General features: G+C 44.9%; 1 protein-coding gene across 2 annotated transcripts in view; it reads right to left on the reverse strand.

Annotated features, from left to right (window-relative positions):
• Nucleotides 1–27,873, reverse strand: part of CCDC149 (coiled-coil domain containing 149) — a 115,725-nt gene that overhangs the window by 12,784 nt on the left and 75,068 nt on the right. The window contains exons 5-11 of one of the 2 annotated variants that reach the window (XM_040237938.1): nucleotides 19,245–19,361; nucleotides 18,244–18,416; nucleotides 17,464–17,536; nucleotides 16,185–16,269; nucleotides 13,813–13,957; nucleotides 4,822–4,898; nucleotides 3,431–3,463 (exon numbers count right to left, since the gene is read on the reverse strand). In XM_040237938.1, coding sequence (XP_040093872.1) covers nucleotides 3,431–3,463; nucleotides 4,822–4,898; nucleotides 13,813–13,957; nucleotides 16,185–16,269; nucleotides 17,464–17,536; nucleotides 18,244–18,416; nucleotides 19,245–19,361 — 703 coding nt within the window. The remainder of the gene's footprint in view (nucleotides 1–3,430; nucleotides 3,464–4,821; nucleotides 4,899–13,812; nucleotides 13,958–16,184; nucleotides 16,270–17,463; nucleotides 17,537–18,243; nucleotides 18,417–19,244; nucleotides 19,362–27,873) is intronic. The other variant, XM_040237939.1, reaches the window with a different exon arrangement.

A 27,873-nucleotide genomic window follows, 5' to 3' on the forward strand; every position in this document is an offset into this window, starting at 1 on the left:
TAGAAACACCATGAGGAAATAATGATTGTTATGAAGCCATACCAGATGTCTCAGATGGGCTTTTGTTTCTCTTCAATAAGGCAACAGTCACTGTCCTAAGTTAGGGGCAGAACTGCAATTCCTGTTCCATCTTTCCAGCAAATATGCTGGCAGCAGAGGCACACTCTATCCTCTGTGCCCCAACAAGCCTTCCAAGTCCACTCTGTCCCGTGGTCAAGGAATCAGAATACGGGCGGAGCTGGGAGCTGGCCGAGGGAGAGCCTCGCGCCTTCCTACTGTGAGGAATGCTCTGGGGCAGAATGACTCCCGGGCCCTCTTCAACCACAGTGAATTATCCACTCCACAAGGCTCCTCAAAAATGCCGGGGTGTGTGCGTGTGCTGTTATGTCTGACTCTTTGCGACCCCACAGCCTGTAGCCCACCAGGTTCCTCTGTCCATGGGATTCTCCAGGCAAGAATCGTGGAGTGAGTTGCCATGCCTCCTCCAGGGGAGCTTCTCAGCCCGAGAATCAAACCTGCATCCACTGCATCTCCCATGTTGGCAGGTAGATCCTTCACCCCTGAGCCACCGGGGAGGCCCTAAACTTCTGCAAGAATCTGAGCAACAGGCATGCAGACAAGGGAAACAGAAACCGCCATCTGTCCATAAATTAATCCGTATCTAATCAAAGTAGGGGTTGGAGGAGAAGATAAACACCTTCGGAAATCCCCACCTGCAAAGATTACTTCCTTATCTGATGGTAAAATGTCAAGATTTGGTTTTTGCAAAACATTTGAAGAATTCAAAGACCCTCCTTAGAAGGCTCTCAGTTCTGTTGTTTCTAAGCCCACACTCTCTCTGTATTGACTATGTTGAACTCTAATCTGATAGTCTGCTGTCTCCTAGCTCCATTTTGGTCCTCGGGACTGTGGAATGGGGTGTGGACGATCCACGAACTAGATTCAAACCACAATCAATGCAGGTCACACAGGCCCTTCTGTTCAACTGGTGTTTGAGTTTCCAGAAGCCCTCCTGATTCCCTATAACACAACAGCACTCCTTCCTCTCTCCAAGATGTGCCAGTTACTTTCAGAATGCACATTTTCCTTCCCAGACTGATGCTGAGAGTGGAAAATACAGAATTCAAAAAAAAAGCTCAAAGAGCCAGGCTCTGCTCTTGCCAGACTTTTTCCCGGCTTTCAGTGTTTCTTTTTGGAGCGTGAGCACATCCAGGAAACCTTCTCTCGGTGCCTGCCCCCTCCCCCGTACCTCCCCCCACAAGCATCATTCTCACCCACAGATGCCAGCAAACCGCTGGGAGAAGGAGGCTGACAGATAGGGGGCTGGGGAGAGTGGAGGCTCATTCCTTCCTGAAGAGTAAGGCCAACCAGCTCACCCTCTGGCTTTCTCTACAGTGCCCTGTGTCTCCCCCACTTCTCAGGGACCAGTTAAACAGTCTGGAGGACTCTCTGCTTTCCAGATGATTTTTCCACATGGGCTGTGACATCTGTCAGACTTGCCTGCTTCCCAGCAAGATCACACATTTGCCCCAGCTCTATCCAACACCACCAAGAGCTGTATATTGTTGGCTGAGAGAGTGAGGAGGGAGGAAGTCAAAGAGAAATCAGAGCATGCTCCAAGGCCAAGAGAAATTCTGCCTTATAGTCACGAGAGGTGGACTTCTTCACCACTGTCCTTTAGCGTCTTGGGATAGATCGTTCCAGCTTCTGAATCTTTCTTCTCCAATTCAGCTTGCTTTGAGAACCAGTCCCCAGCTGATTTGATCTACACTCCCTACCCTCCCTCCCTCTCCCACCTGCCAGTCCCCTACCTTCTGTGTCTCTCTTTCGTGAGCTGTACTTTCTCTGTGCAGATGGAGCACTGAAATGAAGATCTGAACACCTGAGTTCAGCCTCTGTGGCCTTAGGTATCACCCAACTTCTCGAATTTCTGCTTCCTTATGGAAACTTCTGTTTCCTTAGAATGAGGGGATCAGACTAGTTCATGAAAGGGAAGAAGGTTTTCTTTCACATGTCAACTCTGACCAGGAGGTAGCTTCCTGGAAAGCCAATGTAAAAGACTGTTCTGAGGGCCACATGTGAGCTGAGCAAGGAAGGGCGATGTGACTGATTAACCATGTCTGCCCCTGGCACGGAAATGATGCTGTGTAATACATGCCAAGTATTTGTCATCCTTGGACGACATCGCTCTCAACTGTCATTCCAGGTCCAGCGTTCAATCACTTGTCACATTATTCCCTCACACACTAACATCTTTACCACTTCACTGACACTTATGTATCATTTTGTGTTCTCCTTTCACTGTTATGCATATTCATCGCACTTTCCTACCCACTCCAGTACTCTTGCCTAGAGAATCCTGTGGACAGCGGAGCCTGGTGGGCTGCTGCCCATGGGGTCGCACAGAGTCGGACACGACTGAAGCGACTTATCCTGCATGCACGCATTGGAGAAGGAAATGGCAACCCACTCCAGTGTTCTTGCCTGGAGAACCCCAGGGACAGGGGAGCCTGGTGGGCTGGCATCTATGGGGTCGCACAGAGTCAGACATGACTGAAGCGACTTAGCAGCAGCAGCAGCAGTGGGACTGCTGATTCTTGGAGGGGGCAAGGGCCATGTCTAGAACGTCTGGTACAGGACTGAATTCACAAAGTTGATACTCAGAAAGTATCAACGTGTTATGGACGGATCTCTTAGAGGAGACACAGATCCTTTCAAGACCGGTCAATAACTGCGAGCTAGCAATTCTCTGAAACCACTGGGTCTTAATCCCCTCTACTTGGCTGAAATAGTAAATATTCCCTTGCTGAGCAAAACAGGAAGAAGAAGAAGAGAAAAGTGGAAGAAGAAGAGAAAAGTGGAAGAAGAAGAGAAAAGGGAAGTGGAGGAAGTAAAAGGAGGAAGGAAGAAGAGGAAGAGGAGAAGAAAAAAAAATGACATACTTCCTTTTGCTCGGCTATTAGAGCTTAAATGGAGACCAGACAAAGATGAGCAGACAGAAGGGACTGGTCTGATTTGCAGGCAAAGAGGCCCCTCTCCTCCCACCATGGTTTGAAAATGATAGTGAAGTGATGCCTCATTGTAACATCCTTTATTACTGCATCAGGGCAGTGCTATCACAGTCACATAAACCGTGTCAGATCGGGGGAATTGCCATTCTTTTTTTTTGCCCTCCCACTTTGTACCCATGTGGAGGCCAGAGATTAGAACAAACAGGCTGGGGCATAAAATTCATTCAGCCGCTGCCCTCCAAGCAAATGCTACCATTTAATATTTGCTTTGTGCTAATTGAATTCTCTATTTCAATTGACTGTTCTAATCAGAAGAGTGCAAGGATACAAAGAGAATGCATTTCTATTTATTTACATGCAGGGATGATATTAATGCACTGCTATTAGCCACAAACACAGATATTTCAAAAAGAACATACTCCCAAATCCTATGGAAACATTGTAGCTCAGGCCTTCAGGCAGCAGGAGAAAAAAAAAAAAAGAAAAAAAGGAAAGAAACAATTGTTATTGCATAATAGCCATTCTAACCTAGACCAAACAACAGCAGAGATAGGAAATTCTCAGCATTCTTTCATTTATTCGACTTCCATCTTTTTACATAAGTTGTAGAAATAAAACATTGTGAAATCTCACTAAGTCATTTGGAGAGAAAAAAAAATCCAAACGCTAGAACATGCACAGAAATAGCAATCTGACTGCACAAATAAACGATAAATTTGCCTGACTGTGTTGAAATTCAATGCAATAAAAGAAAGGCCTTCAAAGGAGATAAGGTTTTAACTGCATCAAAAGATTTTTGTGCAAAATGGATCATTCAAATCCCCAGGATGGCACTTGGCACTAATTAGGTCTGTTAGGTCTTCTGACATCAAGTTCAAGGAATCTCTACTAAAAATTGCGATTTATGAAATACACTTGCAGGCAACCTGAGGAAGCTATTCAGATTTACATTAAGAAAACATGTGGTTTTGTCCATGTCCCTGTGGCAATGTTCATTTCTCATACATTACGAGGAAGCAAGGGATATGATTCAAGGGTAGAGAAGGGTTTGTGCAGAAAGGTTAAGTAACTAAAAATATATGTACAAAGTTGCTTCCAGGGAAAGAAGAGGTGGTAGAAAATGATAAATACAAGTTTCTGGAGAATGTAAAGAGAAAGAGGAAGGCTGACGGGGGTCTCATGAAGGGGGGTATTTTACCAAGACACATGGGATAAATATAGCTAATTAATGTGAAACATCAGTTTCTTCATACCCTCCACCACTGTGGGAAAAAAAAATCTACAGTAGAAATTTTTATTTTCAAGCTATGTAGCAAATGGAATGAGGGAAGAGGGAAGAAGGTTGTAAAGCGCATTTGGGTTAGAACGTTTGTTCTTATATTCAATTTTAAGACTGATGATTAAATTGAACACGTCTTTGTAAGTTTGTACATTCATGTTTAGAACGAATGATTAAATAGAATAAATTTTGTGAGTTCTTATATTCCTTTTTAGGGGTGATGATTAAACTGAACACATCTCTATAAGACACCTACAGAGAAAAAATGAAGCAATTTACCATACTCACAAAAGTTAAAAATAACATACAGACAGATATATACAATGACAATTTCAGAATTTAGATTAGCAAACTTCATAGTTCACTTTGTATATTTATTAGTTTTTTTCTGATTTCCTCCAAAATCATGGCTTTTAAGTTTCAAACACTTGTAGATGTCTCAGCAATAATCTTCAAATAAAAGAATGTTAAAAAGGTAAAGTCTGCTCTGCAACTTTTCAAAAAAAGAAATTTTTATAAAGTTCTGCTTACCTGGGAGACTCCACAAACCAGAAACTTCCAGAGTTCTTAATTTTTTCTCCAGTTCAGCTACCCGATTCCCTAGGATTCTGGAAAAGGGGAGAAAAATGGCAGAAGACAAATCAAACTGTGTGTGTGTGTGTCTGTGTGTGTGAGAGCATGAACCCACATGCTAAACATAGAGACTCTACTGAAAGTACATATGAAAATATAAAGTGAATGATTTAAAATGACTTAAACCTTACTAAAGTGTTGCCATTCAAGTGAATCTTCTCCCACAAAGGTAGCTGGGAAGACAATGATTCTACCATTACCCAGGCATCTTACATCATTTCTATTTGGGAATTCCTCATGGCTAAAGAGGAGAAGGCAATGGCACCCCACTCCAGTACTCTTTCCTGGAAAATCCCATGGATGGAGGAGTCTGATAGGCTGCGCTCCATGGGGTTGCTAAGAGTTGAACACGACTGAGCAACTTCACTTTCACTTTTCACTTTCCTGCATTGGAGAAGGAAATGGCAACCCACTCCAGTGTTCTTGCCTGGAGAATCCCAGGGATGGCGGAGCCTGGTGGGCTGCCGTCTCTGGGGTCGCACAGAGTCGGATATGACTGAAGCGACTTAGCAGCAGCAGCAGCATGGCTAAAGATGACAGTTAATTTTGAATACTCACAAGTATCACAACTTGATTCTTTGAGGGTGGATCTGAGTTTTAGAAGCAACCAAGTCTAACAAATAAGATGAAAGAAATGCTTGGTGATATTATTTTGAGTCAATAAAATAATATCCACCTTCTTAGACCTAACCTACGACTTACGAATGGCCATATCCTTGATATCTAGCATAATGCCTGGTAGATAGTAGGTGCTCAATAAATATATTTCATTAAATAAATGCATTTTTCATAGCTTGTAATGATCTCTGGAATTTAAAAATAGGCATTTGAAAAACTTTCAGAAATTACAGAATCACTAAAAATAATTACACTACTTTCCAAGATGACTATTTTGATTCACTATGATGTATAAGATCTTGAATGTGTATTTTAACAGATTACTTTGTTTACTTGGAAGCCAAACTTTGTCTCTATGCATCAAGAGACCTAAATGTGGCCACATATTTCCCCTCCTTCACTCTACACAAAATTAAATATAGTTGGGAAATGATGTGATAGTCATCTGAAACTTCAATCACTTTTCATTGGCCTGGAAATTGAAAAACCAGTCTTTATCTTTGGGGGATTTTCTTGGCACTGCTGTGCTAAAATGATGTGGAAATCACCTTAATAGCAATGTTTCAAATTCTTTCAGCAGGAGAAACCAGAATGCCAGAATTGTTCTTCTATACTTCTTTATATTCCAGACATAGATGCACAAACCCACATACATACCAAGATCTGAATATGTATATATCAGCACATATGTATATTGCTTCTAATGCATCCTTATTTTACCTGAATTGACTTGCAGACTCTTAATTAATATTCCCTTTGAGTTCACAGACAACTCTTTGACATGACTCTATGTGGTTTTGTTCATCTAGGTACTTAGAGCTTTTTTCTTTTCTTCTTTTCCTTAAGTCTTAAATTCTGCATAGTCTTTATCAATTACTTTCAATTTCCACTCCATTTGTTGGGTCTATTCGGCTTTCATGTCTCTGACCCCTCAATAAACACCTTTCTTCGTAATCTCACTTTCAATATTTTGCTCAGACCTTCTGATCTGAGCTCCCTTTTCACCAGCTGATGGGTTTGAGATGCAATCACACTGGTGTTCAAGCTGATGCCTGCTTCTTAGAATGATCAGATCATCTGTACGTGGCTGCTTCTTGGAAAGAAAAGATAAGGCTTAACTCTTCTGTGTACAATGAAAGATGCCGTCAGGGCAATGCTCAAAGGCGTGGTGAAGAGACATTTGGTTGTATTTTTTCTGATGTTCTTGGATAACGCAGCCACATCTCCCAAAAATGTGCTGCTGTGAATTTGCTGGTGTCTGGAACAATCTACTCTCAGGGACCTTGCCTTAGTTTGTCAATGCTCACTGCTTTTTTCTTTAGTCTGACACAGGCATCTGATGCAGGGCTGGAGGTAGTAAAATGGACCCAGTAGAAGCTGTGGTAGTAGTAATGGCAACAATAACATCTATTCTATGGTTAACACAAATAGCAATTAATCTTTCCTGAATCCCAGGTCTGAGTCAGAGTGCATGCCAAACATCTACCAAAAGTACACTTTTTTCTCTGACCTGACAAAACTCTGCAGTGTAGACTGTATTTTTATCCTCCTTTTATACGTGTGGGCCCTAACAAACAGAGAGGTCAAGCAGTTTGTCTAAGGACACACAGCTCATCTCAAATCTATGTCTTTTCCCAACCCCCAGTATAGAGGGTGCTCACCCAGGACCCTCTACTCCCATTAGAAAACAGAGGCATAGAAATCAGTCAGCGTAACCAAACCACATGCTGGATTCAGCTGGTGATGAGTATGGATTTTTAACCTATGCCTCAGGTAGATTAACCTTTGCCTCCCAAGTGCATGTTCTTAACCAATAACACCCTCATGACACTAGAAAACCAGCATTCACATGCCTAAAGCAAGTTCTCTTTAAAACTATGCATAACTGAAATATGGATGCAGCCTCAGCTAGACCTGCAAAATATAACCCAAGACGCTTCAAATGACACACGGTCTTCTAGCTGGCTTCACACTGAACAGATACAGCAGGTGGTCCGCTGAATGTGATGTAACACAGCCCAGGGAGAGGAGAGGCTTATTAGAGTCTTCATAGCTGGCAGGACACACAGATGGAGACAGCTGAAGTAAAAACAGGGTCTGTTCAGTGAAGTTCAACCAATCCAACAATTACTGAGGCTGTAAGGAACAAAGATAAGAAGCTACATCCCACAAGAGACAGTGGGGATGTAGGAAGCCAAAGCAAGAGTCATAATAAGGAGGCAGAGGAGGAGGTGACCTTGGGATACCCGAGGAGACAGATGGATGCCTCTGGGAGACAGGAAGATCCAGGAGGACGAGGATGAGAGTGTATGCTGGGGGCAGGTGGAAAGAGAGAAGTCAGAAGAACTGGGGGGCACAGTGCCATCTGCGTAAAGCAAGAAGGGACCAGAGGATCACAGGTGGAAAGGCAACAGGAGCGTCAGGGCCACGTGCGGAAGGGAGAGAGGGTTCCAGGTCAGGTGGCAGAGTTGGGGTCATCTTATTTTAGAAGGTGGTCACACAGGATGAAAAAGGCCACTGAGAAGATGGGCCCAACCCTTGAGAGAGCTGTTCCAAGACAGACGAAGGGGTGAAATCCAGGACCCAAGTGACAGGGTTGGAAAAGCAGCCTATGAGGAAGCTGAAGCGGTGAATATAGACGACTCTTCAAGTAGTTGAGCAGGAATCCAAGGAGACAGTCAGGGTAGTAGCTTGAGGCATAAACAGGCTTGAGAGAGGATTTTTTTCTTTGTAAGATGCAGGGTGGGGCGGGGGGTGGGGTGGTGGTGGTGGTGTTTAAAATAAAGTTTTTATTTAGCTGTGGCTTGTTTTAGAATAGGGAAAATTTTAGCATATGGTCTAGAAAAAAACTTCAAGACACTAGGCTTCTGGATAGGATTTTCAGTAGTAGTTTCTTATAGTAAAACACCATGTATGTGTTAGTCGCTCAGTCGTGTCCAACTCTTTGTGACCCCATGGACTGTAGTCTGCCAGGCTCCTCTGTCCATGGAATTCTTCAGGCAAGAATACTGGAGTGGGGAGCCATTCCCTTCTCCAGGAGATCTTCCTGATCCAGGGATTGAACCCAGGTCTCCTGCATTGCAGGCAGATTCTTTACCAGCTCTGAGCCTCCAGGGAAGCCCACAGGGGATCTGCAAAAGACAGGACCGACTCAGGAACTAGCCACCACTGTGCCCAGTCCTTTCTCTCTGGACAACGTGGGAAGCAGGAATCCTGAGTGCGGGTCTCGGGGGAAGCCTGATCCTTAAAAGAGGAAGAATTGGCAGTGGCCCCACACAAACTGCAGGTAACCTCGCCCCCCACCTTCACCCCAGGAGATCCTCTTTTGAATCTTTGCTCTGATACAGGACAGCTCCTGCTGCTTCCAAGATCTTGAACTTCCAGGCTACTTACCATTGTCCAGGTAAGGGAGAGAGCAGTAAAGAGTTTTAGGCAAAGAGTTTTAGGGGGTGGTGAAAGGCCAGGATGTCCTCATGTATAAACCACTGTTGCCACCACCCCACCACAGGCAGAGCGAGGGCTCGTTGGAAAAGGCTGGAGAACCGAGGGTGGTGTTCCATGAGACATGCTCTTAATATTTGCCTCTTCATCATTAACCTGTTTATAAGACACACGAACCCCATCTCTTCTTTAATAATAGCTGGACAGCTGCAAACTCGCAACAAGTACTTCAAGCAAAATGCTTATTAATTGAATATTCTCTCAAATTATAAAGTCCTAGGTTTATTCATCAGCTTGCCAAGATGGCTCCCATTGGGCCTTCTTAGCGTTATGGGTGGAGGAGGCGATGGCACCCCACTCCAGAACTCTTGCCTGGAAAATCCCGTGGACGGAGGAGCCTGGGAGGCTGCAGTCCATGGGGTCGCGAAGAGTCGGGCACGACTGAGCGACTTCCCTTTCACTTTTCACTTTCCTGCATTGGAGAAGGAAATGGCAACCCACTCCAGTGTTCTTGCCTGGAGAATCCCAGGGACGGGGGAGCCTGGTGGGCTGCCGTCTATGGGGTCACACAGAGTCGGACACGACTGAAGCGACTTAGCAGCAGCAGCAGCCTTAAGGGAGAGGAGGAAGGGGGATGGGCAAGGGTAGATGGGGTAAGTGCCAGACAGCGGAAGACCAGTAGGGGGCGCACGCTCTTACAGAACAGACACCTGCATTCATTCCTACTGCTAATGCTCCACCTCAACAAAGCTATTTTAAAATTTTAGTTACAAAAGGCAAAATCAAGGAGGGTAAGAGCAAGCAGACCAAATTCACATTTTATTCTTAGCCCCCCCTCCATCTGTTATATAATTTGTTTTTTCGCATACCCCCAAATAAAACATTTATTGAAAGTATGAAACTTGAGACCCTCAAAGTATTAAAAATGGCACATTAGGTACTTTATGTACTGATATGAGGCAATCTTCAAGATCTATTGTAATGAGAAAAAAGCAAGGTGGAAGACAGTGAAAAAAACTTTTTTTGATGAATGCTAACAACCTGCTCCAGGATTCTTGCCTGGAGAATCCCAGGGACGGAGGAGCCTGGTGGGCTGCCATCTATGGGGTCGCACAGAGTCGGACACGACTGAAGTGACTTAGCAGCAGCAGCAGCAGCTACCATTTGTGAAAAAATAAAAAGAGAGAAAGAAAAAAGAATATCTATATGTATATAATATATGTGAGTATTTATGTATGTCTATATAAATGCATTATACATTTGCTTATATATGTATCCTTGGAGAGGATACATAAAAAATGAGGGAAGGTGGTTTCTTCTAGGAAGGTAGATTGGGTGGCTGAGAGACATTGGTTTGGAGATATATTGTTGTTTAACCTTTTAAAATATGAATCAGATGGTTCAAAATGATTAAATAACAGTTAAAAACAAAAAGGTGCATTAAAGAAACAAAGCCTGCAAAATGAAAACATCTATCTTTCTCAATAGAAAGCAAGGGTCCATGAAATCTGGAGATGTGTGTGGTTGCAGTGGGGTATGGTGGGCATGTATTAGGAAATCAGTCCATCACAAGAGATGGGAGTGTCAGCCAGCAGCTTGGGAACATTGAGTTTAGGAGGTGGTGGGACTCAGCTGGGCTTTTCAGTGGAGGCTTGCATTGTGAGGTCGGCAGGTAGTGTGCCCAGGTAAACAGCAGAGGAGGCGGGTGGGTGGGGTGGGTGGCGGTCTGAGGATAGAGGATTCATGGGAGGCTCTTCCTAAGGACAAGATAATGAATGGTCTGGTGGGGAGCAAGCAGAGGGAGCAGGTAGGAGATGAACACAGAAGGGCCCTGGCAAGCATTCAGGAAATATATATTGAGTAAATGAATGCATGCATGAAAATCATAAAACTTAATGTCCATGAGTATTAAGGGAAGAGGAATAAAGGGTTAGACCAGTCAACCATCCATTCATTATCAAATAATTATAAGCACCCATTGTGGGCCTAGCACTGTCCAACGTACTGTAGAGAACAGTGACCAAAATGGACAAACATTCTGGCCTCAGGACAGCTGCAAGTGATGTGGAAGCTCATCAAACCTAGGCAATAGGATGGTGGGCAGAACATGTTAAATATTCTCCAAGTCACACTTTAAGGGGCTGCATAATATTCTGCCTTATGGATTTACTATAATCATAACCACTCTCCAGGGCTTCCCAGGTGGCCTAGCAGTAAAGAATTCACCTGCAATGCAGGAGCCACAGGAAATGTAGCTTCGATCCTTGGGTCTGGAAGATCCCCTGGAGGAGGGCATGGCAGTCCGCTCTAGTATCCTTGCCTGTGAAATTCCATGGACAGAGGAACCTGGCGGGCTAAGGTCCACAGGGTCACAAAGAGTTGGACACAACTGAAGCGACTTAGCACATACACACGCTACCATTCTCCAATTTAAAAATATTCTGATTGTTTCCACTAATTTTCACTATTATAAATGAATCTACAGTGAACCACCTCATGGATAAATCTCAAGAGTATTGTTCTGATTTGTTTCTTTCAGATAAATTTCTAGAAACTGACCCTTTGGGTCAAAGGGCACAAGCATTTTAAAGTATATTAAAACATACTAAGGAATGGGTGCTCCAGACTCTAGACTCATTGAATTTGAGGAGCTGAAATTCAGGAGAAACTGTCAACTGAGCAGCTGGAAATGTGGGTCTTGCTCTTGACGGCAAAGTGACAAGAGTTCTAGAAAGAGTCTGTAAAGAACAGGAAGTAAAGACAGGTCCCCCGAGTGGGGGTAAGAAGATGGAAGATCAGAGAAGAGAGGAAGAGGAGGAAGAAGCCTGGGGTAGAAGGAAGAAGAGGAGAAGGGAGAGGGAACGAGGCAGCAGAGAGAGCAGAAGGAATCCAAGAAGATGGTTTTCAGGATGGGAATTGGGATGAAGAGAAATTATAGAAGAAAGAGACTCAGAAAGTGAGGTCTGGGGGTATTGGTGACCCTCACAGGAAGATTGCTGTGGAAAATTCAGAAGAGGTCTTGGGAAGTATCCAAGCCTGTCCCTGGCATCACTGGACACCTGCTAAAATTCAGAATCCCAACATTCCTTCCAGAATCCCCCCAAATCTGCGTTTCTAAACAATCACCCCCTTCAAGTAATTCTACCATAGGTGCCCCTCACCCCCAGCACACACATTTGGGAGGTGGTTGATGAAGAAGTAAAGGTGGCCTCTTGTTCACAAAGATTGGAGGTGAATGGAATTCATGGGAACCCTTTTGGGGTGGATGTTTAAGAAGATCTGGAAAGTTTCTGGGTGAAAATGCAGAAGCAGCAGGAGGGGCAGAAATTGACAAGGTTGAAAGAGGAGCTCACAGGAGAGCCAGACCCCAGAGGAGGGAGCAGGGGAAGGACCAATAGGTCAGTGGGTCAGTGTGTTTCCCAGAGACCAGAGGGAGAGGGTGGAAGACACTGGGGAGCAGTGAGCCTCCGGGTTCTTGATAGGCAGGCTTTGTTTTCTCAGTAAAAGAGAAGCTGAGGTTACCTGCTGAGAACAAATGAGGGTTGAGAAGACCCGAGGAGGTTTGAAAGAGCCCCTGTGGATGCCTTATAGGGAGCTGGCATGGACAGAGAAGGCTCCTGGGACCACTACCAGCTGCGGAAATAGAACAGACCTTGTACCTATTTGAGGAGATCCCCGTTTCTTCATCCTCCCCTGAGGAGCATCTCCATTTTAGCATCTGGCTGTTTCAGTCCTTGGTTAATATTTCTTTTAAAAGAATTTTTAAAAACTTCTTCTGTCAATAAATCACCCTTGTCATCCCTCTGAGATTGCCCAGACTCCCTCCACTGCTCTCCGCCTTCTTTTATATATATCTTAATCTCCTGCGCTATCTTCCCTTCACTCCCAGCCTCTCTTTTTGCTATTTTGTTTTTACAATACTCTCCATCATTTCACGGTTGCTTCTCCCCTTGCAAACCCCCACCTCACCAGGCCGCCAGTTCCCTAACTGCTCCCTGTTCTTGCTGGAAGCCCAGTCTTTGGGAAGCTGCTCCTACACAGCACACTTAAATTTTGCTTCCACGTGTAGGTCATAAAAGCAGGACCAGCTATATAATTTGCAGGGCCCAGTGCAAAATGAAACTTCGGGGCCCTCTTGTTAAAAAATGATCATCAGACCAAGTGCAGGGACCTTCTGAACACCGGGCTGCATGAGTCGCTGGTCCTCGAAGCTGGCTCTATTTGCAACGTTTGTTGCATTGATTTATGCTTTATTCACCATTCTCTGAACACTTCCAATTTTGCTTCTGTCATCTCTACATGCCACTTTAACTTGCTTGATTTTATCCAATGTAGTTAACATGTTTATAGTAACAGAAAAAGACATGCTCTTTTAGCTATTGTTCCTTTCCACCATCTTTTTTTTTTTTTCCGCTGATCTGGAAAAATGGCATGAGACTCCATTCCAGGCCCCATAGGCTTGTAAGTTGATGCTCCAGTGTTTCTACTCTGAGAACTCCAGAATGCCGTGCCATGAGGTTAAAACAGCCTGAGGAGGTGAGTTCCCTAGAGGCGACTTGAGGACAGTAGGTTAAGTTCCCCAGGCGTGGATACCATCAAAATCAGCCGGGCAACATGCACGGCTTGGTGAGTGGCTCAGACTAAGCATTCAGTGAGGAATAGTCGGTATTCTCTCCTTGTTGATCCAGGTAAGCTTCCCTCTAGATTTGATGGTTCTCCTCTCCTTCCCTTAAGGCTTGCAGCCCACCTGGTTGCCACCTGGTTGCCTGCTGACAGCCATTGTCCCACCGATCTCCCGCCCACCCTGCACCCCAGGGTCTGGCCACCTACTTGTTGGTCTGCCTCTGGTGCTGGATGACCATGTTTTTCTCATGGATCGTCTCCAACAGGGCTGTTGCCAGAGATTTCAGATCAGAAATGGACTGTGGAGTAGCTGGGAGACTGCACCCGTGATCCTCAGATAACAGATCCTGAACTAGGAGGGATATAAAATTACAACTCAGTCTTAAATCCCTCTGGAATGATCAAATGCAAACCAATGTTACTTCTTCCTGGACAACAAAGCTGGGATCAATTCCTGACTTCTACGTGCTACTGTGTTGTAACTGAAGAATCCACTTCAAGTGTCAAAAGTAAAATGAAATAAAAGTCAGTGTGAGAATTAAACAGAAAGGAGGAGTCCTTGTGGACTTTTGCAACATTTTTTTTAAAAGGTAATAATCTTTTGCATTTGTCTAGTATTTTATACTTCAAAATGCTCATACTAATTCATTTGAGACTTCAAATTTTAAAAAGAACCTGGAAAATGTTATTTATTCCTATTTCATGGACAAAAAAGCAAAGTGCTGATGGATTAAAGCCATTAGCTGAAGGTTACCTTCTTTGAGGTCTATTCATTCAGCCACCCTTCTTCACTCTTTCTTGAGTATCTGCCTGTTACAGGCAGCATTACGCTGAGAACTGGGCTGCGTGCATATGCGTGCTTAGATGTGTTCAACTCTTTGTGACCCCATGGACTGTAGCCTGCCAGGCTCCTCTGTCCATGGAATTCTCCAGGCAAGAATACTGGAGTAGGTAGCCTTTCCCTTCTCCAGGGGATCTTCCCAGGGATCAAACCCAGGTCTCCCGGATTGCAGGCAGATTCTTTACCAGCTGAGCCACCAGGAAGCCCAAGAATACTGGAGTGGGTAGCCTATGCCTTCTCCAGCAGATCTTCCCCTGGGAATTGAACTGGAGTCTCCTGCATTGCAGCAGATTCTTTACCAACTGAGCTATCAGGGATTGGAAATTTATTTAATTATGCTGGACATTTATGTTGTTTTCAATGTTTTTTTTCCTTATAATTAATGAAGAAGAACTTTCTTGAAGCTAAGTGCTTGCATATGTCTGTAATCATTTCTTATTGGCTCAAAGGGGATTGGTTTAAGGCTTTTTGTAACAGACTGCCAAATGGTTCTCTAGAAAGGTTTGGCTGACTGACTGCTCTGCCAGTGTGCTTGAGCTTGGCTGGCATTCCCCACAACAGTGACAGGACTGGGTCTCAACATTCAGAGATGTTTGGCTATCAAGGGTATACAGAGCTGTACTTAGATGGGCTACTCCACATTTCTATAGAGTACTGTAGTTTTCTTTTTAAAAATAATTCTAGGGTGTCCTTTTCTAGTTGAGGGGGGAAAAAAGGAGTTGCTTAGGCAGGCTGGATTCAGCACTTTTTTTTTTTTTTAATTCACCATAGCTCTTATGAGGACTACCACGTGATCCTTGCATTGCCAACAGCCCAAAACAGGCCAGCCCAACACGGTCCACTTGAGGCTCACGTTTAAAACTGAATCCCCAAATATTAAGTGTCAGAAGCAGGCGCTCTGCTATTTATTCCCCTGACTGTTCATGGAAGATCATTATTTTTCATTGGAATCGACAAGAAGGAGGAACAAGATTGCAATCAATAAAAACTTCTTTGAAAAAAGGCATGTGTGCCATGATAAAATGATTTCAGTACCTAGGAGACTTTTCTAGTCTGATCTCAGAGGCCACAGAAAGGAGAAATTCAATGAGGATGGAACAGACACTTGGGGATGCTGACCTGGTGATTACAGAAGGGAAAACAATCCAGAAAGGAGAGTACAGTTAGATGAATAGATGCAAATGGGGTTCGTTACTGGAGAAACCTTTAATGCAGCAGCTCTCCAAGCAGGGTACCCAAACCAGCATTGCATCAGCTGGGAACTTCTTAGAAATGCACACCTTCTGGGCTTACCCTAGGCCCACTAAATTGGAAACTCTCGGGCGGGGCCCTATAATCTGTGTTTTAATAAGCCCTCCAGGCAATGATGATGCAGGGGGAGGTTTGGGGGTGGCCACTCTAAGGATTGGGCTTCCCAAGTGGTGCTGGTGATAAAGAATCCACCTACCAATACAGATGTAAGAGACACAGGTTTGAGCTCTGGGTCGGGGAGATCCCCTGAAGGAGGGCATGGCAACCCACTCCAGTATTCTTACCTGGAGAATCAACAGGGACAGAAACAGCCTGGTGGGCTATAGTCCATGGGGTCACACTGAGTCGGACACGACTGAAGTAACTTAGTATGCACGCATGCACGCTCTAAGGATCACTTTGGTTCCTAATTCACAAACTGAGATGTGGACCCACAGCACCAGCATTCTGTGATCATACATGGTTCCTCCCCAAAAATGACCCCTACCTTGCTTTGCAGACAGGACTCCAGTCAGAGCACTGCTGCTGGATTTGTTCTGGCCTTTTGAGTTTTTCCGTCTCTCAAGAGCATTCTAAGCAGCATTGGGAGAAAACAAAAACCTCTGTCAGAAAAGCCAATAAAGGAAAAATACCTAATTCCGGTAGATACATCCTCCCCTCCAGCACACAAGAACTTTTTGCAAACTCTAAATGCTGGCCTGACTTTCAAAATTCAGAGTCCTTGCCAAAGAGTTCTGATTTTTACGGACCTGGTAAAGAGTTTTTTTTTCAGTTGGTGCCCAGCATAATTACAGCAATTACATCCTCCTATATATAGAAGATACTCAATGCATATGCGTTAAATTAAATCAAATCTGAAACAAGAACTTAGTCTAATGTGTAAAGTCACTAGTTACGGAAACCCCTTCCGAACAGACATGAGATAGAAGCTGGGTTTAACTTTCGTGGAAGAACTGAATAAATGTTGTGAAGCGAATGCATACACACGTTTTTTAAATTATGTATTAATTATACAATGTTAAGAGCTATGTGTATACATAGATGGATATAAACTCAAGCCTGGCCCCCACAGAATGGAAAAGAAAGGACAGCATAGAGACTTCTGAGAAAAAAGCAAATGTCGAAAGTCAGGAAAATGAGCCAGCTCTCCCAAGCATCTAGACGGCTGTAAAACTTCACCCTCAGGAAGAGAAGTCAATTTACTTTCAAAGCAGAGAAACCCAGGAGATTTTGCTAATTATAACACTTAAAACTAACATCTGCAGAAATAGATATTATCTAACAAATGGCGCTGGAATTAGACTAAATAACAGTGGGGAGAATTTAAACATCCTGTCCTTTCAGTATGACACGAACATTATCGTTTAGATGGTGATTTCCCAATCTTTGTTTCTTCATCGCTCAGAAATCATTTTCTTATGGATGATTAGGAGACAAAGAGCATCTGATATCAACACTGTACAGAAAAGCTGGAGAGGAAATTCAATTTAATATAGACCGAGGCTGTAAAGTGGTTGCACCCAGATTCTGGTGGTCTCAGTGTGCCCTGTCCAGGTAACAGAAGGAGCTCTTGCAAAACCTGTTTTTGTTGTGTTTGCTGTTTGGGGGCTTAATTCTCACTGGTTCCCCAGTTTAAGCATTCTTATTGAACTATCTGGAGGGCAGGCAAGCACTAGAATATCTTTGGCACATAAAAGAGAATTAAAATAGAATGGCCTTTAGATGTACAGTGGTGAATCATCACCGTCACCGTCATAATTTTCTACCTTGTATTTGGCAATGTTAGATTTCAAGAGGTTGACCTCTTCGTGAAGTTGCTTTAATCTCTCTTGAAGGTACCTGGAAAAGAATACATACAACTAGAAAGAGTTTGCGAGCAAAATAAAAATCATACACTCAAACATAAGGTGGAAAAAAGGAAAACCACACACCTGAAGAACCACCTTTTACATATAATGCCTTCTCATTACCCAAAGAGGTAAAGTGCATCTTGGTGACCTCTTCTTAAATGGATGCGATGAAGGTCAAATATTCCCAAGTCACCTAAACCTCACTTCAGAACAGCCCTCTGCAGAGATCCCCTAAGGGGTATCAACACAGTTTTCAAATAATTCTCATTAAGATGATTCCACTGGGAAGCAAAGCAGGAAGAGGCAACACCAGACACACTGTTAAGTTAGTCACATAGAGACGCGGAAATTTGCCTCCAGGAAAAGAAACAGCTAAGGGAATTCCTCAATTTATTTTCTTATTCTTTTCTGTCTTCTTGATAGCAATAACAAGCAGCTTTCACTGTTCCCTACCCTTCTCACCCAACCGGAGAAGGCAGGGAAAGACTGCACGTATGTAACTTGTAAGCATTTGGTTGTTCTTTTCTTACTTTTACAACTAATGGGCAACATTAATATCATTGCTTTAGAGTTGGGACTTTCCTTTCATCGTAAGGCAATTTTATCAAATGCAAATAGGGCTGCAAATAACTCCCAGCCTGCAGGCAAGTGGAGGGCCAGCACCCTATGACCACAGGCCAGGGCCTGGGCACTTGCCTGTTCTCCATACACAAGGCATCCACATCAATGATACGGTTTTCATGGCCACTCAGGATATGGTTCAGCTCCTGGTTGAGCCTCTCGACTTTGTCCTGGTAGGAAGACCGCTCTTCTTTAACATCCTGAAGCTCATCCACAGAAGCCTGTAGGTCATGCTCCAGAGACTCAATCTGAAACCAAAGGAAGCGCCCTTACTTAAGGAGTTCTGCAGACACTGGCTTTAGGGTTAGAGAGGGAATCTTCTATTTTGCTGACTGACTTTTAGAGAGCTTATTAATGCCTGCCACCTTCTATAAAACCATAAGTGCCACACACTGGACTATGATGAAAGCTAAAAACAAGGAGATGACTTCTAGCCAGTCACTTACTATATCCAAGATGAGACAGACGTGGCAGCTTGGAAGCACAGAACTTCTTGCTTACTAACTGCAGCCTGCCCTAAAGCCAGAGGCTCGGAGAGGGCAAATCCAGACACTGGTAACAACAGCCAGTGTCTTACAACCACGTACTTTTTTAAACCACTCTAAACCCAGAAATCTTGTTCTGTTCTTCAAAATCACTTAATAAGAGAAGAAAAACAAAGTCGAGGCTCTCTAAGCTGCTCCCTAACTAGGGCTCGGTACCCGTTGAGATTTAGACTAAAAGGCATCGCTCAGTATTTCAGCTGAAACTTGCAAATTAAGGCCAGTTTGTCACGTTTGTTTGCTCCCTGTCTGTCCTGGGTACGGGGGACAGTACTGTTTCTTGCTATGTTCAGAACAATGACACCCAAAGTAAGACAGCAGATCTGCTCAAAGCTGAAAACAGAAGAGATTGCTTGAGAACTTAGCAGAGAATGGAGGGAGTAAAGGCATTCCAACTATATCCTTCATCCTCCTCTGACCACATCCCAGACACCCCACATTCTCGGAGAAACAGGGCACAGTCTGCTCTTCTCTGTGTCGTGCCTAGCTGTGTGAACACACCCCCCACTCTTAACAGATGTTGACGATGATAACCTGTTCCTTTGCTCTCTCCAGCTGCTGAACCAAATCTTCACGCTCATGGGCTGCAAAGTGCCGCACGCCGATTTCTTCGTCTCCCAGCCTCTGTTTGGCAATTGTCATCCTCAACAGCTGCATTTTCCATTGGTAGAAAAAGAAGAGGGAGAGAGAAAGAGACTTAAAATGAATAGATCTAAACAGAACCCCAAGCCTACTTAGGCAGAAAGTGTTGGAAGAAACGATTTTTAAAGAAATACTGGGGAAAGGCACAAGACAAAGAAATTTCTTACCAATATCATTAATTCAATTTAAAAAATTCATATTGTGTTCTGTACAGGCATGCCTAAACACACATGTCCACGCATTCACCTATAAGGCTAATGGGAACACAGGGCTAGGCATTTGAAGATGGATATCTTGTGTAGCCCTACCACAGTGAGGGAAAAATCTCTGGGTCTCTTTTAAACTTAGCAAAGTGTAAAAAAATGATAACACAGTGTTGCAAAGAATTTGCTAAGATGGGCAATCTCCCACATTCTTGACATTTAGGCTATGACATATTTGGGGTCCTTATTTGAAAACTAGTCAGCTGAACTGCACAAATATTTATTGTGCAACTACTATGAGCAAAAGCATCATGAGGATCAGCAGACAATGTTACAGGCAGGTGGAACAGCTTGTACAAAGGCCTAGCAGAGGATACACAGCACTTAGTATACAGATGGCCATGTTCGATGGAATTCTCATTTCAAAACTCAAGGATTTTGTCTTTGTGCTACTGCTGCTGCTGAGTCGCTTCAGTCGTGTCTGACTCTGTGCGACCCCAGAGATGGCAGCCCACCAGGCTCCCCCGTCTCTGGGATCCTCCAGGCAAGAACACTGGAGTGGGTTGCCATTTCCTTCTCTAATGCATGGAAGTGAAAAGAGAAAGTGAAGTCGCTCAGTCGTGCCCGACTCCCAGTGACCCCATGGACTGCAGCCCACCATCCATGGGATTTTCCAGGCAAGAGTACTGGAGTGGGGTGCCATTGCTTTGTCTTTGTATACCTGCATAAAGCAAATTTACTTGTAGCCTTGGAATCAGCTTTCATGGTGCTTTTGCATGGGTGGATGGTTGCATGCTCAGTCACTAAGTCATGTCTGACTCTTTGTGACCCCATGGACTTCTCTGTCCATGGGATTTTCCAGGCAAGAATACTAGAGTGGGTTGCCATTTTCTTCTCCAGGGGATCTTCCCAATCCAGGAATCGAACCCGTATCTCTTGCATTGGCAAGCAGATTCTTTACCTCTGAGCCACCTGGGAAGCCCCTGTAGGTGGATATGGGCAGACAAATGCAGAGTTGCAAACAACGGGAAGTGTCCCACAGGAAAGTTCCCAGCTAAGATCATTATGCTTTCTTGTTTCAGCTCATTATAAACAAGTGTGTGCCTTTTCATGGTCTCATTTGTGCCCCTTTTCTTCCCTCACATTTTTGTAATTTCTTTCACTGTTTTGCTGTTTAAGAAGGCCCCCCTGAGCTGTGCTGGAGTGCTGTTTGGTGTTTCTAAGCACAAGAGGTCATGATGTGCCTTACAGGGAATATCTGTGTGTTAGATAAGTTTCATCCAGGCATGAGTTACAGTGCTATTGGCTGTGAGTTCAGTGGTAAAGAACGAACAATGTTAAGTTAAATAAAGTTACTTTAAACAGAAACGTGTAAAACATATATTGATCAGGTGACAAAAGTTTGATGAGAGGCTCAGAGGAACCTAATCTCCTATTTCCCCTAGGAACAATGGTTCCGTATTCCTTAAATCAGTGTTTGCAGTGATTTTAGAGACTGTAACTACAGCAAGTGTCAAGCATTGACTATACTGGGGGGAGAATGGAGTTTATGTCAGAACTGGTTAATTCACCTGAAAGCTGATAACATGAAAGCACGAATTCTTGACTCAGGCCTTTCAGAATCCCAAGTGAGTGAAAGACAAACAGCTAACCAAATAAGAAACACTTTCGGATCAAAGAGTCTAGGAACAGGAAGGCCTGTGCTTTTTTTTTTTTTTTTTTTTTTGGCATGAGGCAACCAGCATGCCACATGGCTTTGAAAGCAGGGTGCTTTTCCTTGTATGTGAAAAGCCAGATTGACAGCCTGAACTTTAAGTAATAAAACACCACTGTGGTTTCCCATTCACAGTATGCTTCGCCAAACACTTAATTTAGAATCACACAATTATGTTTGCTTAATGCCAATTAATTATTAAACATGTTTATTGAGGTCTGACAGCCATAGAAGAGAGTCATCTTTTATATACTGGATGCCTGTTAAGCTTCAATAAACATGTTAACAATCATTTGGTGTTTAATGTGCATACAATATCGGCTATTATATCTCAGGGCTGGGCTGGATGAAACACTTATTTTTAAGAAGTGAGGCCCAAGATGGTGATAGCTGGATCACTGGTTAGGTCTGACACTCAACATTCAATTGGCTGAAGGGGCCCAAAGGGGCCACGAGAGCAGGGACAGAAGCCCCAGGGAGACTGCTCTTGTCTTCCCAGCTAATAGCTCACGGGTTCTGGAGTCTGCCTGCCTGGGGGCTGGTATCCTGGGGCCAAGTTTGAGAGCTGTGCAACCTCAGGCTTATGCCTAAACTTCTCTTAGTATCTTTTACTGTAAGAGTACGACAGCAATGTATAGCTTTTTACTCTCTAGGGTGCCTGTAACTGTCGGGCCCAGAGTAGGCTGCACCCAAATGTGCCTCAATGGCATATTGATTATTTTGAATTAAAGTTACTTAAGAAATGGCCAAGAGGGACACTTGCCCCTTAACTAGAGGGACTCTGACCCTCCTTTCTGTCACCCTGAGAGCAGGAAAAGATCTCTCTCATGTGGAATGGACTTGTAGACACAGAGTGGGAAGGAGAGGGTGGGATGAACTGAGAGAGTAGCGTGGTCATATGTACCACCATGCGTAAGCAGCAAGTGGGAAGTGGCTGTATAGCACCGGGAATGCAGCCCAGTGCTCCGTGATGACCTAGAGCAGTGGAATGGGGATGGGGTGGGAGCGAGGCTCAGGAGGGAGGGGACACACATATAGCTGATTCATACTGTTCTATAGAGAAATGAATACAACATTGTAAAGCAATTATGTTGTTGTTGTTGTGTTGTATCGTTGTTGTTTAGTTGCTCAGTTGTGTCTGACTCTTTTGCAACCCCATGGACTGTAGCATGCCAGGCTCCTCTGCCCATGGAATTCTCCAGGCAAGCATACTGGAGTGGGTTTGCCAGGCACTCCTCTAGGGGAATCTTCCCAACCCCGGGATCAAACCCATATCTCCTGCTTGGCAGGTGGATTCTTTACCACTGAGCCACCTGGGAAGCCCAAAGCAATTATATTCTGATTAAAAAATAAATTTAAAAAATCTCTCATATGAAAAGTGTACTCCCTGCATCTGAAGGGAGACCTGGGTTGGGAAGATTCCCTGGAGAAGGAAATGGCAACCCACTCCAGTACTCTTGCCTGGAGAATCCCATGGAGGGAGGAACCTGGTAGGCTACAGTCCATGGGGTCACAAAGAGTCGGACACGACTGAGCGACAAACTACTACTAACTACTACTAAGGGAACTTCAAGGCAAATTTCAGCCAGACACAAGTTTTTGCCTCTTACATGCTGACTTTACAACCTAGTCCCACGTAGTAGTAGTAGTTTGTCGCTCAGTCGTGTCCGACTCTTACGTGTCCCACTTAAGAGAAGGTATTTCTCTACCATACTTAGCACAGCCCCAGAACATAAAGAGTGCTCGATCAATGTTAGCTGCTATTACAATCATGCCTGTGACCACTGGTGTCCCCCTCCACGTGAGGTTCCCCACACATACACCCACTGGGAAAGTCCCAATTTTCTTCCAAGCTGGAGGAAAGCGAGCTGCTGAGCCAACGTTATCTGTAGACCGCAGGCAATGGGGTTGATTTCCCTCCTTGGAAGCTGTTAGGAAGCAACTGCTCAGAGCACTTAATTTCCTCCAATGGGACTATCAAAACTGCACAGCCAGCCTCCCTGTGCCAACCCTTGGAGTGGACCAGTGTCCTGAGAGGTGCATGCATGGCCATCAGGAGACATGTCCTTTTGCTGATTTAGATGGAAATAAATGCTTATGAATGAATTACGGGTGTGAGTCGTCCGCTTATGGATGAGGTGCAGCTGCAGCTGAGATGTGGCCGAGGGACAGGACCGAAAAACGATGTGGTGAACAGCTCTTGGGCGCCCTTCCCCCACCCTGACGACAGAGTCTGACTCCTCTGCCAAAGCCCTGCTCAAACTCTGGTGCCGTCAAGGCCCCCCAGTCAGAATGACTCACTTCCTCCTTGATCTCTTCTCTGGCTTCATCCCTCAGAGCCCTCAACAGCCTCTCCCTCGTCTTGTTTTCATTTGCCTGAATCCATCTTCCCCAGCTCACCAATGAGTCATCAACTCAATGGACACGAGTCTGAGCAAACTCTGGGAGATAGTGACGGATGGAGGCCTGGTGGGCTGCAGTTATGGGGTCGCAAAGAGTCAGACACAACTCAGCAACTGAACAACAATGTTCCCCAGTAGCCGGAGGCAGGAGCAGCTATTATTCTCCTGGTGTTACCTGTGTTCAGCTCCCGCATCTGCTCATTCTAGTCACGTGTCCTCAGCTATCACCTAACCTTCACGGAGCCCTGGGTGACATCAGTTTTTTTGAAAGTGGAGACTGTCTTAGTTCGTTCAAACTGCTATAACAGACTGCCATACACTGTGTGGCTTATAACTATAAACATCTCTCATAATTCTAGAGGCTGGGAAGTCCAAGATGAAAACGCTAGCAGATTGGGTGTTTCCCGGTCCATAGAGGGCTGTCCTTTGGCTGTGTCCTCACATGGTGGAAGGGCTGAGAGAGCTCTCTAGGGTCCCTTTTACAAAGGCACTAACCACGTGGATGAAGGTTCCACCCTCATGACTTAATCATCTCCCAAAGGCCAAACCTAAAAATATCACCATGTTGGGGGCTAGGCTTCAACATATGAATTATGTGGCAGGTGGGGGGAGGATACAGCTTATAGTATTCCACCCTTGATCACCCCCAAATTCATGTTATTCATGCAAAATACATTTATTGTATCCCAACACCTCCCAAAGAATTAACTGATTCCAGCATCAACTCTAGAGTCTGAAATCCAAAGCTTCATCTAAACCTCACCTTGTTTAAATCACCCATGAGTGAGATTGGACGTGAGATACATCCTGAGGCCAACTCCTCTCCAGTTGTAAAACGGAGAGACCTAGCAAGTTATGTGCTCCCAAAATTCAACGGTGGGACATGGGCAGGAGAGACATTACCATTCCAACAGGAAGAAACAGGAAAGAGGAAAGGGTGACAGGTCTCAAGTAAGCCCCAAACCTAACAGAGCAAACAACATTAAATTGTAAGGCTCAGGACTAATTCTTTTTGGATGGATGCTCTACCTTCCAGGCCCACTGGTAACATCACCCCCAAGGCTTGGCAGGATGGCTCTGCCAGGCCCTGTAGCTCTCCTGGGCTGGGGTCTTCAGCCTTGGGGTTCTGGAAGGCCCCCTCTTTTCTAATCCAAGTGGAGGTAACTGTCCCCCAGAACCATGCACTCCAGGCTTGTGGCAGGAGTGACAGCCTTGCTGGTCTCTGAATCACCTTCCATGTCATTCTTCTCTTGTCCTGAAAAATAATGCCCAGCCTCTTACTAATACTAATTAGTATTAACCTCCTTATCAAAGGGTTGTTTGGCCAACACCCTTAGCATTCTTATTTTTTTGCAATATAGACAGGCTGAGAATTTTCCAAATCTTTAAATTCTGATTCCTTTTTGCTGAACAATTCCATCTTCAAATCATCTCTCTTTTCTCACATTTTATAAGCAGTTAGGAGAAACCAGACTGCTTCTTCAACACTCTCCTTAGACATTTTCTTAAATATCCAACTTCATCACCTACAAGTTTTACCTTCTATAAAGCAACAGGACCTAATCACAATTCAACCAAGTTTCCCTGGTGGCTCAGATGGTAAAGAACCTGCACGCAATGCAGGAGACCCAGATTCAATCCCTGGGTCAGGAAGATCCCCTGGAGAAGGGAATGGCTACCCACTATTCTCCAGATACTCTTGACTAGAGAATCCCATGGACAGAGGAGCCTGGTGTTCATGACTCACAAAGATTCAGACACGACTGGGTGACTAACACACAAGAAGGATGGCCTTTACCCAGCATACAGTAACGTGCTCCTCATTTGCATGTAAGACCTCATCGGGATGGCCTTTACCATCCATATTTCTACCAATCTGTTCAGGATTACTTAAGTATCTCCACTAAGATTGATGCTTTCTCTACAGCTCCTTCTCTCTCTTTTCTTCTGTCCTCACCAGAATTGCCCCTACTTCACAGCAATGCTGTGAAGGATAATAGGTTTTTCTAGCAGGAGCCTCAAAATTCTTGCAACCTTTCTACCCACTACCCAGTTCCAAAGCTGCTTCCACATTGTTATAGCAGCACCCCACTTCTCAGAACCTATTCTTGTCTCAGTCTATTTAGGCTGCTATTGCAGAACACTATAGATGGAGTAGCTGATAAGCAGCAAACATTTGTTTCTCACAGTTGGAGGCTAGGAAATCCAAGATCAAAGCCCTGGTAGATCTTTTGTCTAGTGAGGGCCCACTTCCTGGTTCATAGTCAGCTGTCTTCTCACTACGTCCTCACTTGGCCGAGGGGGCAAAAGAGCTCCCTGGGGTCTCTTTTATGAGGACACTAATTCCATTCATGTCAGCTCTGCCACCCTGAATCACCCAAGTCACCTAATCACCCAAAGGCCCCAGTACCTAATACCATCTCATTTTGGACTCAGTTCCAACATACAAATTTTGGTGGGGGACATATTCCATAGTGAGTCCATAGTGGGGGGAAGAGCTATCTTGTAGACAGGACAGTTAAGTACGGCTGCCCAGCCGGTGCACTGCACAACTCCAACTCTGGGGTCTCCATCCTTGCAATGCAAAGATACAATGCAATGATCATTCTCTGAAGAGCTTTGAAAGTGCAATCTCCAGTTGTAGCTGGTATGGCTATAATTCTGACCCAATGACTCTCTATTTGCCAGAATTACTGGGAGGACTAGATGAAAAAATTAACAGGAAATAGATGTGAGCCGTTCCTCACCCTGTTCCTTGCATACTTCTGCAAATAGCATGCCTAGGGAGAGGTCAGCACCAAAAGTCATTTATTAAACATTCAGCTGCTGGTGTTGTGCTGGGTGACTTAAAAAACAAGTTCCTGCCTATCTTGTCTTTATCTATTGGTTTGTTCCACATCCTCTCCAATTGCCCCCTGACCTTTTGAAATACTTTTGATAAAATTAGACACAAGAGCTTTAAATGGCTCCAAGGAGGCAATTCTATTGTATATACCAAAGTTCAAATTCCTAGACCTATATGACAAATCCAGTTCTAACTTTAAATAAAAGAATTTGTCACTTAAAGAACAACAAAAACCACAATCCAGCAGTTTTCATTGTCTTCCTCCCGGGCTCTGGAGATCACCATGCACACACTCATTAGTGCACATCAATGTTTCCCAGTTAATGAGCACCCAGTTTGGGCCAAACAACATACTAGAAGCTTTCCTTACACACAGTAGCTCCAGTGACTTCCCTGCAATGGAATAAATTTGGAATAAATCACAAAGCCCTTCTGAGAGCTGATGATGCATGAAGTGCCCCCACCTGCTTCTCGACCCCAACTCTAACCACCTCTCTTGTTTGCCAGCCTGGCTGGCTTCCCGTCAGTCCCTGCTTCTGCCCACCTCTGGGCCTCGGCACTTGCTCTCCCCACAGGTCCGTGCAGAACCCACGTCTTCTGTCTCTTTCAGGTCACAGGCCGAATGTCACCTCCTCTAGGAGGCCTTCCCTGAACACCACTGCTGAAGCGTCCACCTTCAAGTGCCCCAGCGCCTTCACTGTGCTTCCAGAGATCAACGCGCTCATCTGCTCATCCCGCCCGCTGTCAGCTCCACCTCAGGGACCTCTCCGGCCTCATGCACGGAAACACCCGGTGACCAGAACAGTGTCCGGCTAGCCTCAGGGAGTCCTCAGATGCATCTTAGATACAGGAAGCCTCCGGTTTGCGGCTTCCCACAAGCCCAGGAGGCAGACACTGTCTGTCGTCTTCACAGGGGAGAGCCGTGGAGGGGCTGCAGCAGAGGGCTGAAGCCAGGGCTCCTTGCCTGGGGCCTGCGCTCAGACTGAGGTGTGCACTTCCCCTCACCCGTCACATGCCAAGCCCTCAGTGCTTACACACACTGACCTGGTAAGTCCAACAAGCATTCTGTGACGTACTGTTCTGATCCCCGTGGAGACAGAGAGGTGGAGTGTCTTGACAACGTCACAGTCCTTAGAAACGGCAGAGCTGGGAGTTGAACCCTGGTGCTGAGGGTCCTGGAGTGAGCACTCTGCAGCCTCTCTCCTCACCGATGACAGCACACACTGCCTGGAGCACTTCCCGTCTGACTTCCTCCAGGTCTCGGAACCAAGGGCATGTGGACAGGAATGCCTTCCTGACACCCGATGTAAGCAGTGCCCTCCAGGCTGCAGTCTACAGCTCCATGCCTGTGAAGTTG

Source organism: Oryx dammah, unplaced genomic scaffold (assembly GCF_014754425.2).
Source record: "Oryx dammah isolate SB20612 unplaced genomic scaffold, SCBI_Odam_1.1 HiC_scaffold_3, whole genome shotgun sequence".
In the NCBI taxonomy this organism is placed as follows: domain Eukaryota; kingdom Metazoa; phylum Chordata; class Mammalia; order Artiodactyla; family Bovidae; genus Oryx; species Oryx dammah.